The sequence below is a fragment of the Annulohypoxylon maeteangense genome, assembly GCF_022496945.1.
Source record: "Annulohypoxylon maeteangense strain CBS 123835 unplaced genomic scaffold GGS22scaffold_11, whole genome shotgun sequence".
Classification (NCBI taxonomy): Eukaryota; Fungi; Ascomycota; class Sordariomycetes; order Xylariales; family Hypoxylaceae; genus Annulohypoxylon; species Annulohypoxylon maeteangense.
The window spans coordinates 906,215-921,793 of NW_025953258.1; the positions used below are offsets into that span (position 1 = coordinate 906,215).

At 46.9% G+C, this 15,579-nt stretch overlaps 5 protein-coding genes across 5 annotated transcripts; 2 read left to right on the forward strand and 3 right to left on the reverse strand.

The window, feature by feature from the left end:
• Positions 1 to 715: 715 nt before the first annotated feature.
• GGS22DRAFT_166450 (WD40 repeat-like protein) lies at positions 716 to 2,480 on the reverse strand. Its single transcript, XM_047961851.1, has one exon. The coding sequence runs from the start codon at positions 2,279 to 2,281 to the stop codon at positions 809 to 811; it is 1,473 nt and encodes a 490-aa protein (XP_047817765.1). The 5' UTR covers positions 2,282 to 2,480; the 3' UTR covers positions 716 to 808.
• A 142-nt stretch (positions 2,481 to 2,622) lies between these two features.
• GGS22DRAFT_27861 (transmembrane amino acid transporter protein-domain-containing protein) lies at positions 2,623 to 5,102 on the reverse strand. Its single transcript, XM_047966681.1, has 4 exons — positions 4,655 to 5,102; positions 3,862 to 4,572; positions 3,693 to 3,808; positions 2,623 to 3,636 (listed from the first exon to the last, which is right to left on the reverse strand). The coding sequence occupies exons 1-4, from the start codon at positions 4,711 to 4,713 to the stop codon at positions 2,930 to 2,932; spliced, it is 1,593 nt and encodes a 530-aa protein (XP_047817766.1). The 5' UTR covers positions 4,714 to 5,102; the 3' UTR covers positions 2,623 to 2,929.
• A 175-nt stretch (positions 5,103 to 5,277) lies between these two features.
• GGS22DRAFT_166453 (uncharacterized protein) lies at positions 5,278 to 6,760 on the forward strand. Its single transcript, XM_047961852.1, has 2 exons — positions 5,278 to 5,645; positions 5,767 to 6,760. The coding sequence occupies exons 1-2, from the start codon at positions 5,438 to 5,440 to the stop codon at positions 6,159 to 6,161; spliced, it is 603 nt and encodes a 200-aa protein (XP_047817767.1). The 5' UTR covers positions 5,278 to 5,437; the 3' UTR covers positions 6,162 to 6,760.
• Positions 6,761 to 10,214: 3,454 nt separating this feature from the next.
• On the forward strand, positions 10,215 to 12,093 carry GGS22DRAFT_27886 (uncharacterized protein). The gene is made up of 3 exons (XM_047966683.1): positions 10,215 to 10,992; positions 11,088 to 11,378; positions 11,472 to 12,093. Exons 1-3 carry the CDS (start codon positions 10,855 to 10,857, stop codon positions 11,967 to 11,969), a joined length of 927 nt encoding a protein of 308 aa, XP_047817768.1. The 5' UTR covers positions 10,215 to 10,854; the 3' UTR covers positions 11,970 to 12,093.
• A 684-nt stretch (positions 12,094 to 12,777) lies between these two features.
• Positions 12,778 to 14,100, reverse strand: GGS22DRAFT_166457 (DASH complex subunit Spc19). The gene is made up of 2 exons (XM_047961853.1): positions 13,851 to 14,100; positions 12,778 to 13,772 (listed from the first exon to the last, which is right to left on the reverse strand). Exons 1-2 carry the CDS (start codon positions 14,004 to 14,006, stop codon positions 13,362 to 13,364), a joined length of 567 nt encoding a protein of 188 aa, XP_047817769.1. The 5' UTR covers positions 14,007 to 14,100; the 3' UTR covers positions 12,778 to 13,361.
• Between the last annotated feature and the right edge of the window lie 1,479 nt (positions 14,101 to 15,579).

Genomic DNA, 15,579 nt, shown 5'->3' on the forward strand with positions numbered 1-15,579 from the left:
ATCACATGTAATGACCGTATTCATTTAATAATTATCTACGATTACGCTGGAAAATCTTCACGTTGGCATTCTCTAAAATCTGTGCGTCGGATACCTCTCGGGGGGCGAAGTAAGCCCCGAGTCTTCATCAACGCAATAGCGGAACTTATCTTTCATGTATATGAGGGTCTTTAGATATAATGGAAAAGTTAGATTATAACATCATACGCCTTGAGACTTAAATTTATGTAATTTGCATCTATATTGGTTGTAAAAATCCAGTTTATCGGAGGGGGGTAAACTAAGCCGTTTACCATATAAAACAGGGGGTAAACCACAAAATCGGCTAGTTTAGGAAGGAAAATTTTCGATATGATAATTATTAAGAATATAGATGAAGAGAATACGATATGACAATTGCTTTTCTACAGTTTTAAGCATTCAATATCTGTATATGTTGCTTGAGCCCCCTTTTTAAATCTGATACCAATACCACCAGTCTTCATGATTTGCCCACAGAAAACTCCTAAACACCTAGGCACCTACAAACACCAATTAATTTCATCTCCCCTTACTTCAACCCGTATCACTCCACGTACCTATCCGGTAGTTAGAATAGAGAACAGTCAAGGTTGGTCGCAAATATTTCTATTTAGCCTGCAAGTGTCGCATTTCTTAGTATCGACTACAACAGACCAAGCACTCCTATTATAATGCATTATGCAAGTTCATTCCAGTCAGAGAAAAGCGTCCATGTACCTAGTCTAGCATGAATATTTTGGTATTATCAATCACATTATTAACCGCGTAGTCCTCTTGAGACTCAAAACTAAGTTTCAAACACCAACACAACACCATCATCTCCCGCCGTCACGATCCTTTCACCCGTCGTCCCCTCCACAAACCCAAGCACACCTCCACCCTCTCCATCTCCCCTATGACCCCTCCACTCTTTTACCAAAGTATTGTCACTCAAAATAGCCGCACCCCGTAAATCCCACCTCCTAACCACACCATCCATACCACAACTCGTCAACACCCAGCCGTCGCCTAGACCAGCCACAAACTCGACCTTAACAACACTAAACTCCTCATGCGCATCCTTAATATGTCTCCTCACCGCGAACCGGCGCGCGGTATCGTACACGGCTATACTCCCATCCACACTCCCAGCCGCAAGCAAGTTCTGGTTCGGGGAAAAGCTAAGCGTCTCGATACCATCCGACTGCGTACGCAAATCTGCCAATATCGCACCTCCCTGCGCGCTTCCCGCCTCGTTTCCCTTCGCCTTCGTCTTGCTCTGCTTGCTGTTCACGGGAGTCGCGTCCGCGCCCAGCCGGGGTAACCCAACAATCTTAACAACACCACTGGCGCCTCCCACAGCAACAAAAGTCGACTTCGGATCTATAGCAACGGAATACAGACCGCCCTCAACACCGAACCGTTGGTCCCTGCCGGTAAGCGAAACGACGGTCCGCCCATTATCATTGACAAGGTTCTTCGCCGCCGCCTCGCCCCACACATCCCACACATACAACGAGCTATCCTCCGAAACCGTAGCTAGGAAGGTTCCGTCAGCCGACCACGCGCCCGCCGTGCACGACTCTGTGTGCAGATAATAGATCTGCACGGTCTGCAGCGGGGCCGCAGCGTCCGTCGCATCAATCGTATACACCCAGACAGAGCCATCTGCAGCGCCTAGGGCGATCGTATTCGGGACCTTGGAGGACGGACACGCCGCTACCCAGTTTATCTCGGGCACCTCCTGGGCCTCGGCCAGGAAGGTAAAGGTGGGTTTGTTATGGGCGGAGAAGGAAAGTTGGTATGCGCGGAGTCTGCCGTCCAGGCCTCCGGAGACCAAAAACTCGCCGTTGGGAAGGGTGAAGGCGAGGGCGTTGATGGAGTCGCTGTGGCCGTCGATTGTGAAGAGCGGTTTCAGCTCCGTGCTTTTCTGCGCTGGGGCGTTGGGGTCCGCGTTGTAGCTTGCGGGGAGGACTGGACGGCCGACGACGGGGCTGGTGTCGAAGACGTATCCCTTTCCTGGGGCGTCGTGGCTGTCGCCTTCGCTGCCGCCGGTGGCGATGAGGGATGGCTGTGTCGGGTGTTGGGCGATGGCGAAGACGGAGTCTTTGTGGGCGTCGAAGTAGGCCATGCTGTCGTTGTGTAGGGTTATTTCTTCCGGCTCTTCATCGTCGGAGTCCATTGCTATGTCGCCCTCGCCGTCCACGATCTCCTCAAGCGCATCTTCGGCGTCGAGGAGCTCGGGCGCATCGTCGAGGTCATCTTGGTGGGGGGCGGACATGGTGAGGGGCTGCTGGGTATCAAGGTAGGTTTTGAGAAAATGCGAAATCGTGATACGGAATAAATAGAGTCTAAGGAAAGTATTTAAACGTAGAACCCTTGTAATTGCCTCCGGGAAATGGTTTTCTGAATATGTAAGTTGGAAGGAGGTCGATATTTCCAAGCTTGCTTGATAATCAGTTCAACTTTTTACTTTTATGGTGGGGCAACATCCCGCCGACCCCGCCACGCAGCTTCCATGTGTGCCTTATAAGTGGAGAATATTCCCCTGACGAAAAGGTGAGATGACGTGAGCTTCAGTTTGTTCTTCTGTAGTTTGATTTTATAATAAATCACCAACATTGGATGTTTAATGTCGATAAAACCTTAGAACTTGTGAGTTCGTGAGATGAGATAAGAAATCAGGATCCGGTATGATCATGTACAATTTCAGCAAACCCAACACCAACTCATGCTGGGAATATCAATACTTAAGTATATACAAGAATGACGACCTCGAACTCCCAATGATGTAAAAAGGAAACCGAACGAGCGCAATGCAACCCCTTATGCTTCCTTAGAAATGCGCTGTCCTAATTGATGATGTTGATAATCTTTTCCCGGCCCATCCAACCTCGGCCGGGGTAAATAGGTGATGGGTGATTACAGCTTAATGCGCCACGACAGTACCGACCAAATTCATCGCCAAGCATACAGCCATGACACAGAGACCATAAATAGCCAAAGCCAGTGATGCGCCTCTCAAAACCTCGTGGTCGATATGCTCCATATCCCACCTCCACTTCCTCCGCCATCGCCATGGCGACTTTGTGTTCTTGACGCTCGAACCACTCGCTGCGCTGCGAATGCTTTCCACACTTCTTCCTAGAAGACCATCATCCACGTCCTCTTCGTCGTCTTCAGAGTTATGAGGCGACAAGGCATCATCATCTTCTTTCGCCAGGCGCTGATGATGAATCGAGTTCGGGTCAGAGATCTTATAGTAAAATAGACCTGGGAGAATGAAGCTAATACTAGTGCTTCCCGTAGAGCCTACGTAGGCCAGCACCCGTTCTAACGAGACGACAGTTAATGCCACAGCATACGCTAGAACTAGGATTATGGTAGTGAGGATAGCGAAGCGTAAGTCTGAAATAGGTGCTGTTCCATGATCCGACCTTGCCGGCGCTGCATTAGCGAGAAGTGGTCGACCACCAGGGGAGTTTGTACGCGCTTGTGGGCGGGAAACATCCTTGGGGCGCCACTTGAGAACTGCGTCTACAGATGCTCGGCATGGGTGTACTTGTAGAGGGATAGAAAATGTGACTAGAACCACAATAGCTGCTTTAGCAATCGTTGAAGCAATGGATGCAGGATCTATAATAAACTGATTAGCTTCTCCGCAGCTAGAAAGGAGACATTAATAAACATACACATCGATACGATATTGCCTATTACATCGTTACCGAAGGTCAGGTAGCCGGTAATTGCGACAAGTACATAAATACTAGCAGCAGAGCCGATGCTTGTAGAAATCACACCCATGACACTACGATTATTGTCAGCATAGAGCCATCTATCATTTGTACTAGAGATACATACCTTCCGGGAGAGTTGTTCGATAACTCGTTAAGAATCGAAAACATATTCTGATGGCAGGTGTATGCAAATATGACGACAGGTAAACTAGCCAGCGCTTCCACAGGCCCTCCCCATGAGATGAATCGAATCTTATCCCTAGGAGCTAGGGGATCTGCGGCGAAGTGATAGACAACCAGTACGATTAAATATCCAATAGCAACGAGAGCTACTAGACTGGTGTATTTCAGGGAATCTAGTCGCCTCAAGAAGCTTAACGGGATAATGACGAGCATAAAGACGGTGATCCAGAAATTGCGATCCATTAGGAAGGGTATTTCAGAGGCCCTGGTATCAAACCCTTCCACAACACCCGGCATCAAGTCCCCGATAATAATCATGTACGATACACCAACTCCAAAACATTTAATCGCTATCGCAGCATCGAATATTACAGCCGCATTCGGATACGTAATTTGGGATAAGGCGAAGAAAGATGAGGATCCACGGTCGAGATATCGTGCGCATCGAGATTGTAGATAAAGACCGAAAGCAGATGTGAATCCTGACCATATAATAACAATAACTCCGATGACCATTCCAAAATGTGACATAGCGGAGGGCATCGCCAATGTGCCGGCGCCGATAATAGTGTTGAGGAGGTTGACCACACTGCTTATCATGGTCGCCGACCCTCCTCCGCCCTCCTTTTGGCGGCCACGAGCACGTTTTTGTCTATACGACGAAGTTGAAGTTAGCTGCTAGCACTTATCATCTCATATATGGCCCCCAGTAGTAGATTCACAGAGTTACGAACCTTGTCATATCGCCAGCCGAGGCGGAGCCCTCTCCAGAAATAGTCGAATAATTAGGCATAATAGCCCAGGAGGCACTTTATGCGTTCAACAACTATCCCCCTTCAGCAGCAATTAGCTGCGCTGAAGATTTATTGTCTCAATATTGAATGGTTTTGCCAGTAATACAAGGTAACTCGATCCTCGAGTAACGTCCCCTTGCGTGCGTACGCGTGTAACTCGTCCTAACGCTTGAGGTCTTCTCTCCCTAGCTAGAGCGGATGAATGGTCTTAGGTTTCGCGTTCGATGGATTGAAGTCGATTTGGAGGTCGGTTACTGTACATAGTAGCAAGGCGACGGCACCTCTGCTACATAAATGTATCTGGCTGATGATATTGATTAAAATAGCGGTATTGACATATGTTGTAATTCAGCTGACAGTTGTCGTCAAAGCCACTCCCCAATCTTCCCATATCTGGAGACTTAAAAGATTGGCGCCTGCTGGCACTTCGTTTCTGGCCAATCAATTGACTTTCATAACACGGGTTAGGCTATTACCGGCTAGTTATTTTGGACAGGGGTTATGTAGCTTCTAAAAAAACGGAGCTCGGCATTAGTTCAGCCTTATCTTTTATCAACCTTCAATGCAACAATACAAACAGAATATACCGACTTGGAAGTCAATTGCGAGAAGCTATTCGCTACTTACGACTATAATCAAACAATCACTGTCTACCTGGATCTCTACTATCGCTGATTTCTCCCAATTAACCCTCGCGCACTCATCGCACCCGAATCATTCACAATGGAACCAATGGACTCAACTCTAGACAAAACGACACTCTCCACCATATCCCTCCTCGAAGCGCGCCTCCTCCGCATCGAACATGTTCTATACGGCCACACAGCCCAACAACCCAAAGTATCAGCAATCCGAAGTATGCAAGAGCTCGAGCACCGCTTCAGCGTCCTCCTCCAACGAATGCGCGTATACGCCGAACTCCTCAAGCTCTGTACGTCTCACCTTTTCCCTTTGTCTCCTTCCCACCTCGCGCCTTTTCCCCATCACCCATTCTCCCCCCTCTACCATCTCCTCTATAAACTCGAGTAGACAACCAAGCTAACGAATCCCAGATAAATCCCAACCAACCCTCTTCCAACCCCCACCCCCCTCCATCCCGCCCTCCTCCCTCTCCACCGACGCTCTCCGTGCCATTGTCCTCAGCGCCGCGGCTTCGTACCCAGCCACCGCATCGGCACTAACATCCATCTCCGACACGCCGATCCCGGACCCGGCGCACACGGCACTGCTCGCGGCGCTGCTGCCTCGTATGCGCGGAGTGGAGGCCACGCAGGCCGCGCAGGAGGTGGAGATCGCGGAGCTGAGGGCTAGGAGCGAGGCTGTGGTAAGAAAGTGGTATGAGGGCGATGTGCTTAGGTATGCGGAGTTTGTTGCTACTGTGGAGGGGAGAGTGGAGAGGGCGGAACGGGGGGTTAGGAGGGTTGAGAGGGTTAGGGGGGAGGTTTGAGGATGGGATGGGGGAGTTTGGTGTTCGGTCTACGGCGGTATAATCATTTGTCTGTGACGATGCTGCATAGTGTCGTTCTAGACTGCGGATTTGTCGGGCTTGGGATACAAGCTCACAAAATCGGCTTATGTTTCAAGAGTCTACGAATAATCACGATGATATCAACTTGGTAGGGTGGATTTTGGAGATATGCTCCCCGCCTTCGCTGTTGACAATCGCCGGATGAAAATCTCCGGGTCAGATAGGTTGGGACCAACCACCTGGGTCACTTGCCACAAGCATATTTACCAACTCGGAGATGGTGCCACGAGATTCGAGTGGATTTGTTGAGGATTCACGACATAGCTCCGCTCATCTCATAGGAGATGCACATGTTAGGGATCATGGATTAACGAATCACGATTTCGGTAGTTGAGCCCATGTTTAGATTACATATCACCTTAATATCATGTGGTTTCCAAGCCGATGAATACAAACACGTTCCGAATTCCGACTTGATAGCTCGAGACCACGTGAACAAGGGACATGGTAGTCAGAAATGGCAATTAGCTCGGCCTTGAACTGGTATGGGTTCCTTGGCGAGAGAACAAACAGCTGGCCAATCTCCCGCCAGATGAAGTTAAAGCATGCTGATTTACTAATCATCTAGGCAATATAAGTAAACAATGCTCTACTAAGATGATTGGTATTTCATTCGATACTGAAGTTACTAATAGTTTCCAAAAAAGGATTCTAATTTCTTAAGGTTTCATCCATGGATTGAAAGAAGATATTCCTGTCGCGTCTTACTTCTAAGGAATCCTAGGCGGCTACACGGCATGTTCGATAACTGAACAGCCACATGTGGCGAGTGTGTGACGACGCGGAAGGAAGCTGAGTCTAGGTACTAGAGCTAACTTTAAAGTCTCAAGCTTTGGCGCGTTTTAGCCTCTCTAGCCTCAGGTAGTTTCACTTGATACAACCGGTCTTAAAACTAATGCAGCCCTGTTGGCTCTAACATTTCATTCATTTCTCGGATAAGAAAATTCACGGCTTCATCGGCTTCATCGGGCTCGCGGTTTATGCTTCGGGATGTCTCTGCCTGACGGAAATTTGTGATTCACTCCGCCCAAGCGATAGGGTCGGAAAGATGTGAGAGATGCGACCAACGTCACTTCCTAAGCAGGTATGGCTTGCATGAAAGGTCGCAATGGAGATCTAGAGGTGCTCAGATTCGGCTACGATATATCCTTTTGCGGAAGACACACCTGAGGCTCAGATGCTGGGGTTTCTCTTGACCTGCTAAGAGGAGGTCTGTGCCGCTTGGTGCGATTACCAAAGTAGGAGGAGCTGGATTGCCTCTACGGGTAGGATTTAATGCGTTGCGGACACGTGTATGCGATGTAGAACTTTTTATTAACCTTCCCGAAAGAATGCGAGTTAATAGCTTGCTGAAGAAATGAGCCGTTCCTTCAATAATGTTTCGACATTACTTCGTACAGCGCATTTGATTCATCTTTGAGGGGTTTCGTTGACTTCAACACTTGATTCGAAGTCTTTGACAACGCCATCTGAAGTAACATATGACTTCTATGACTTCAAATTGAGTTTCTAAACACCATGAATCGTCATCATCATTAGCGCTTTAGCATATGCATCGGATGTTTGATCGATGACGATCCTGGACCTACTTCCGATTTGAAACGTGCCACATGGCACACATGGTGAAAATATGGAGGCCGCAAAGGACGATGCGATTTGAGCTATCTACGTTGGGGAATAACCAATTTGTGTGACTTCTGCAGTAAAATGTGATAAGGCTGGCCTTGTAAGAGCCGTACATTGCAACCCTCTATTGCAAGAGCCCTGCAACCGCGGGAGTCTGACGGGTTGATGTGAAACTCCAATTGAGCTTACCCCTAGATAGCGTCACTGTACAGCGTACATCGGTCTAACTCTGAAGTTGGCCTCAATGACGATTAGATAAAAATTGCACAGATGTATCGGGGATAGACTGCCTATTTCATATTTCATTACCTGATACACACCATGTATTGCGGTCGTGCATTAGAGTTTGATTTTGAGCGGGAGGGCAGTTCCGTTGATGGGAATTAGGTGTTGAGAGAATGGAGAGAATGTTTGTTTCTAATACCGAATAATAAATGAATTTACCGGTCTTCATTATTTATATCATATAGATATAGATCTTTTATAGATTTGTTGACCTCAATAAGGCAGGCGAAGAAGCCTTAGAGGCTTTCTTCCGCTGTCAAGGTACTATCTGGTGAAATGCCAGCAGCTCGTTTACCAGATTTTAGCCTGTCAGCGTGCACGACAGCACCAAGAACCCGAGACTTTACGTCTCCTTCATCCTTGGCATGGCTTTGGATCCTAGCCAAATCTCAAACACTACACAGCCAGATGCAACTCCGTCTTCCCCATACATTCGTACATACCAAATCGCAGATCACCCAACCATCGTCAATCCGACTATTACATTCCAGGCCATTGCCGCCACCTGTTAGATTCGAGTTGACGATTCGTCGTGTTCCTGCCTTAGCGCCCTCGTCACAGAAACACGCGGACGATCTGTGGTATTTCGAGGCGTGTCATCTGCCAGTAATTGTTCGGAAGATTGAGATATTGTGTAACAAGCAGGATCACGATTCACGACATCTCTAGAGTCTAGACGTCTAGAATGTTTAGTGTATCGTATGCACGCTGGCATGCTAAGGCGTGTGTACCTAGGTAAGTACGTAAATGTTAATAAGAAGAAAGAGCATGATCCAATAGACGATTTGGTTGTTGCGTACAACATTGGACGGAGAGAGTTGTAAACCAATCAATGTCAATCATCTTGAATCGAGCTCCAGCTCATTGAAATCCCCCCAGCAGTCCCCAGCCAAATGAGCTCGGAAGGCACCACCTGGCAGGACCTGGGCACTGGGCAGGGGTAAAAAGAGGGAAGACTGCCAGGCTCAACCAGGCTTAACCAGGTCCACCGATGTCAATCGTCTAACTTTATTGGGTATCGGCTAGGTACAGCAGCAGGGGATCTTTCGTAAGCCCCGATTACTCTATCCAAAGGAGACACCCCGTAATTAATGTTAATAGTGGTACAATCCGTAATTTCCTCAAGTACATGAGACTGGAAGCGTTGGTCTTACAGTTTAGTTGTACTTCAATTTCGAGATAGCATGATTCTCCTTGTACCGATTCACTCGTCTTCTTACCATCTATTACAAGCTCGTCCCCATTATTCAAGAATTCGTCAGGAACATTTTCCAAATTCAACTTTGAATTTGCTCTTCCCAAGTGGTACCAGCCCGGGACGCACGATCCACTCCCATCCCATGCCTACCCTTGCCCGCCCAATGCCACCCTTGTCTCCCCTTCTCCATTTGATTTGATTGCTCGGGTTGGATTCCTTTAACCTTTTTCCACCCATTCCCATTTCCATCTCATTCAAGGTCCCATCCCTTCCTATTCCTTTCTAACGCCTTTGCCTGTCCCTTCTTTTTTTCACTCTTACCCCCCTCTATTTTTCCCATTACCTCTATTCCGTATATCCCCGTCCTCCGCCATCGCGAAGACGAGCCTATTACTGTCAATCATTTTGTTCGATTCTCAGCCAGGCTTTGCAAACCGTGGAACGATCCAACTTCGCTTCTCACGACGTACATATTTTTGTGGCCGGTGTTCTGTGTTCTGCAGCTAAGGATTATTTACGCGCCGTCAGGAACTGCGAGGAGAAAGGAGTTTGGCAGTAACCTATACCACTATTGTATACTTGTCGCTCCGGAAGAATTAAAAGAGAAGGAAAACAAGAAGGAGAAAGAGAACAGATTTAGGAATAAGGCCGAATCCCCTCACGTCTCTCCACCTCAACGTCGACCTCAATCTACAACTTCATCCGTAATCTCGATTTGGGATCGTAGTTGAATTAATCCCTTCCTTTCTTTCGTCGCCGCCGCCTATCAATCGTATCAATCTTGATCGAGGATTACCAACCGGGTCGATCTAAGTCACGTTAATTCAAGCCTCGATAATCAAGCAGTTGAACGGCAATAGACTTCTGCAACGCTTTGCGCTTCTATTATAGGCTTTCTCCACCCTCCTATCCGACATATCTTTACCATATTTGACGACTGGATTCTCGATCGCATATTTACGCAATTGGCTTCGATTCTTGTTTTACCTGCATTGCAGAAGAAAGATATTCAACCTGTCGAATATTTAATTTCGCAACGGTACGCGGTCGCATCTCGAGCCTCGCACGTATAGTCTTATTTGCAGACGGCACGGCCTTATCTGTGGTAGCATTTATACTTACTAAAGACCTTATTTAGCGGCCTGTCGACCCTTTCAACCAACCTTCGCCCAACCTTTCAACACATTTTCCCATCGTCCTCGAACCCCCCCAACTCTAGTCGCTCCTTTGTAGAAGATACCAATCCCACCTGGATTCCCGCCAAGCTATCGGTCACGATTCTTGGCATTTCAACGAATCAGACCAAACAAACCACTTATTAGACTTGTTGTCTTCGCAATCTTCCAGGGCACAGCCACACTTCCGTGACGGGCGATCCATAAGGCCCACGATTTGCTTCCACCCGCATTTCGCTTCACATCGCATGTCCGAGTGGCCAATCCTGACTTACCAGGTTTCAATTGTTAATTGAACTTCCCGAGCGTGAAGCTTTCCTCCTTCCTTATGCCCTCGTACGGCTCTCTTCACTCCCCTTCGTTGCGCAAAATGGAACACTCCCGGGCGAGTTATGGCCGTAGAGGCCTAAATATGTCTAATATCATCGGTGATCCTTTCGCTCTTGCTACCGTTTCCATCGCAGGGGTATGTTAAAGAAATCTATTATCTCTATTATCTCTTCCAGCATCATCGTATGTTGTGTATCGATATCCAGTGCTAACTATGAATTTTCTTGCCAGCTTGCATGGGTGATTTCATTCATCGGTTCTATCATTGCTCGGGTACAAGAGACTCGCAAGGACCCCTTTCCGCCATATTCCTGGTTTGCGCTGGTCTTCATGTTACCATTGATAATCGGAATAACAATTGTGGTTGCATCCGATTGTATTCAGACTTACCATGTCGCCCTTGTCGGTTACTTGGCCTGTGGTCTCATCGCCACAACCTCATCGGTCAACGCTCTCGTCTATGATGCCAATGCCGCTAGGGAGGCTGCTGCTGCCGGCTTTATTCTGTTATCCATGGTCAACGTAAGTCCAATCGTGATCCCAATGAATACCTACCAGCACTAGCTTGTTGAGTATCAACCTAAAGGATCAATTCATTAACAAACTATGTTTTAGATCGTGTGGATATTCTATTTTGGTTCTGCGCCATCTGCGGTGCCAAGAGCATACATTGACTCCTTCGCTCTGGCCAAGGAATCAACCAACAACCGCCAAACCATGAATGGAGGATATCGTCCTGAGACGTCCACCTCCGTTCAACCGCCTCAGATGTACACTTCCGCCCAGCTTAATGGATTCGAAAACCCATCACCCGTAGGAGGTTTTAATGGTAACGCTCCACGCAACTCCGGTGCTGCTCCCGGATTCCCCGGTGCTCCCAAGGCACCGTCGCCAGCAGCTCAAAACGAGGCCGAAATCGCTGCCCCCACCGAATATCCATATCGGGCGAAGGCTATTTACAGCTACGAAGCCAACCCAGATGATGCGAACGAAATATCATTTTCCAAGCATGAAATACTAGAAGTCAGCGATGTAAGCGGACGATGGTGGCAGGCACGAAAAGAAAGCGGCGAGACGGGAATAGCACCGAGCAACTACCTCATATTATTATGAGGCGATTCCTAAGCTAGGGGGCTCCTTGCTATGGATTCGATCGGCTTTGAGACGATACGTTGAATTGCTTTGTCCAGGTGGTCACCGGAGACAATAGCGTGAGTAATCTGTATTTGAACGGGTTTTAGAGGATGTATACAAAACACTGGGCCACGGATACGCGTTGGAGTAAAATGGGGGTTTACCAACATTGCCGGATGTAGCTTTTTTCACTTTCACAAGGTTCTATTTTCTATTATTATTCCCTGATGGTTTGGCTTTATTGTCTATTATTTTTTTTCTTCTTCACCCCCCTTACTGCTTCTTCTCCGCGGCATCATACCCAAGGTGTGATCTACAGAGAACCACTACATCCCCCCCTTCGTCGCCCCATAAGCACGAATTGCGGAAGAGCGTCTTTGTTTTTCTCCCGCTTCTTCGAACCACATACATATACTCTTTTTTTTATTTGAACCGGCGAAGTAGGGCAAAGTAGGACGGAGCAAGCAGCCTTTTCTGACACGAAACGGGATTTACGAACGTCACGCCCATTGGTTCACGGATTCCAGGAGATAGGTAAATGCTCTGGTATCAATCAATGAAAGAAGACCAATCAAAAATGCATTGCGATGATTGAGTTAGCTGGTGATTGTGTGTATTCTTGTCTGGTGCGTTGTATGTACTGTACTATGTTTGAGTGGTGTACGGAATAGTATCCTGATTACTATGGTGGGTTAGGATGGGACTATTGGGACTATGTACGAAGGCATAGGTCAGATTGAGCATGGTGTGAAAGCATTGCGTTGGCGCGGTGGATTGTGATAGTATTTGTATGAGTTTGATCTAGGCCTAGCTATCTGAAGCTCCTAAAATCTCCGAACTGCTGGGTCCCATGTCGTTAAGATGTCAGATCTAGGACTGCGGCTCCATGTCGATCTTCGGGTGTTTCCGATTATTGCATTTTGCCTCTGCCGTTCTGTAAGCAGACCAACATTGGTGCTTATTCAGATTGTTATAGAATGGTAACCCCTGTCGTGTTAGTCGAAGAGCATCTGATCGCCGTTCTGATCCTCTGGTTAAACCCTGGAATTTCAGTCTCGGGTGTTATCTTCCTTGTGTTGGCGACGGTAAATCGAATAGCCAGACCTAACAGCCCAGCTCCCAGTTTTGGCGGAAATCGAAGTCGCCGTTAGCTTTCTCAAAGCATTGCTGGTGCTTCTTTCGTTCCGCCGTAATATATATGCGTAATACAATATTAGAGAGTCCAAACAAACTCTTCTCCGGAACCGACTAAAAGCTCCTTCTGCCCGTAAACCGAGTCCAGCATCCCATCTCACCAAAACCAAAACCAAAACCGTTATCATATAGCACGTCGTATCATATCATCTCACATAAAGACGCAGCAGTATGCCTTCAAGCCGCCGCATCCAGCCTCTTCCGCAACTCCCTCTCCTTCTGCAAAACCTCCAACTCAATGCGCTCAACACTATACTGCAACGCCTCGCGCTGCCGCGCCCGCAGCTTCGTCTCAACCGTCAGTCTGTCCCCAGGTAAACTCGCTCTACGTCCACCGCCGTAACTACTGCTTGTGCTTGTTGCTTTGCCCGCGTTGCGGTTGGTAGAGCGAGGAGGCGTGGGCGATGAAGAGCGTAGAAGTCGACCTTGTTGCAGTTCCGATTTCGCTTTGAGCGATTCGATGCGTCGCTCTACGCGCTCGACGTGGGTGTCGGCGCGGTCGAGGAGGGTGGTTATTGCGGGCCCGATTTCGTCGCGTAGCGAGGATTCGGCGGCTACGAGGGTTGGTTGGGGGATTAGTTCGTAGTGCTGTTGCGGCGGGGTGGTTAGTCATTGGTAACTACTAGGTAGCTAATCTGTGAAGCGTGAGGAAGAGAGGGGACTTACGCGAACGCTCTTGAGGACGTTGACGAGGCGTGGGAAGTCTGAGATCCCGGTGCCGAGCGTAGATACTGAGGACTCGAGGAAGGAGAGAGAGGTGCGGAGGGCGGCGACGCAGTCTCCGTATGAAGCTGAGTTGGTGGAGGTTGTTGTGGTCGCCATTTTGGTGGTGGGGGGATTAATTGCTGTGGTTTGGTTGAGGGTATGAAAAGGATAGCTGTGTCGTTGTTGCAATTGCTCTAAATATTTACACCAGCTGTAGGCTGTAGCAACCGATGCGGGGCACTGTACCGTTGATTGTAGTGGGGCATTAAGCTTGGCGTTACCGTTATTCGTTACTGAGTCGAAACGGATTAATTGAGAACAAGGAAATGATTTTCACGAGAACAAGAGAATATTCGTAGTGTTTATATTATGTCAATTCCATATTATCTTCTAGTTTCCAGATACTTAAGGATATCCAATAGAACGTGAAGAAGCCTAAAATGGGCATACCAACCAGTTGATATAAACAGGGGACTTAGCCAACCTACCTATAAACGCAAACTCATCTCATTATCTTTTGTTAAAACCATAAAGCATAGATGCCTACCTGGCTGCCTGAGTTGGTAGCTAAAAATCAATCACTTCGCTTTATCAACAATACTTGATCGTTTAACTTGTCTATACAATGAAAAATGCTACCTGCGTGGTTTCATATAATTGAATATATTGCAACGAATATAGAATCGAGAAAATCATTCTCTAGAACTAAGCTCAATCATATACGACAAGGAATCGGAATTCAGTTTGGAGCTTAGTCACCCTAAATAAATCATGAGGTATATTCCAACCAAGGGCAAGACATCACGAGAGATTAACCAGTAGGTGGAATATACTTGAGTTTAATACTCCGTATACCACCAAGCATGTTAGATATCCCCTTGTGTAGGTAACTAGCTACATAACTGCTGGCGAGGGATATCTCATGTCTGTCGGGTTAGTCAGCAACCAGCTTATGTAAACGAATAGAAATCGTGCTTACCTAACAAATATTTATTACATAATTCAATATTATTAAATCATTACTAATATCCATATCAGCAGAATTATCTAACAGTTACTAATTATGTAGGTGGTTACTAGCTACTAATTGATGTATTCATTGATACATAATTACCTGAGTATAAATGAGCTGATAGACTTAACTTCCGTGCATGGGTACCTAATAAACTCTCCTTCAAATTACCTAGGTAACTAGGTATCGAATAGGTCAGTACGTAACTGAAATGTGCTCAATACTGCTTGAGCTGGAATTAGTTAGAGTATGTACCTAGGTGCCTTAGTTACAGCTCCCAATTCAAGTACCTCCACCATGATGGCTATTTCATGATATTCGCCTGTCATGTATTCCAAGGCTGTCTGACAAAATACCCGCAGAAGCTTGTTTATGATCAATAAAGACGAGGTACGATATATAGTTTAAAGCACTGTTTTCATAATTGATGATCATGAGAGAAAATAGATCTGGAATTAAATACAAATTATATTCTTAGCTTATCTACATTATGGCACCAATTAATCAAGCCACATGAAGCTGTATTTTGCATGTTAATCTCTAAATAAGACTAGCTATCACATAATGACACAGAATTATCACTTAAAGTCAATTAGAATTACAGTTGGTATTTCATTTATCCCTCCAAGTAAGGAAACATCATAAAATAAGAAGTAACTACTGGGTGGATAAATATGA

Coding starts and splice junctions, on each gene's coding strand:
- GGS22DRAFT_166450 (XM_047961851.1), bottom strand. CDS start 2,281: ATGTCCGCCCCCCACCAAGATGACCTCGACGATGCGCCCGAGCTCCTC.
- GGS22DRAFT_27861 (XM_047966681.1), bottom strand. CDS start 4,713: ATGCCTAATTATTCGACTATTTCTGGAGAGGGCTCCGCCTCGGCTGGC. Junction 4,573..4,654: donor TCGGCTGGCGATATGACAAG/GTTCGTAACTCT, acceptor TTCGTCGTATAG/ACAAAAACGTGCTCGTGGCC. Junction 3,637..3,692: donor AGGCAATATCGTATCGATGT/GTATGTTTATTA, acceptor AGTTTATTATAG/ATCCTGCATCCATTGCTTCA.
- GGS22DRAFT_166453 (XM_047961852.1), top strand. CDS start 5,438: ATGGAACCAATGGACTCAACTCTAGACAAAACGACACTCTCCACCATA. Junction 5,646..5,766: donor CGCCGAACTCCTCAAGCTCT/GTACGTCTCACC, acceptor AACGAATCCCAG/ATAAATCCCAACCAACCCTC.
- GGS22DRAFT_27886 (XM_047966683.1), top strand. CDS start 10,855: ATGCCCTCGTACGGCTCTCTTCACTCCCCTTCGTTGCGCAAAATGGAA. Junction 10,993..11,087: donor CTACCGTTTCCATCGCAGGG/GTATGTTAAAGA, acceptor TTTTCTTGCCAG/CTTGCATGGGTGATTTCATT. Junction 11,379..11,471: donor TTCTGTTATCCATGGTCAAC/GTAAGTCCAATC, acceptor ACTATGTTTTAG/ATCGTGTGGATATTCTATTT.
- GGS22DRAFT_166457 (XM_047961853.1), bottom strand. CDS start 14,006: ATGGCGACCACAACAACCTCCACCAACTCAGCTTCATACGGAGACTGC. Junction 13,773..13,850: donor ACGTCCTCAAGAGCGTTCGC/GTAAGTCCCCTC, acceptor CCGCCGCAACAG/CACTACGAACTAATCCCCCA.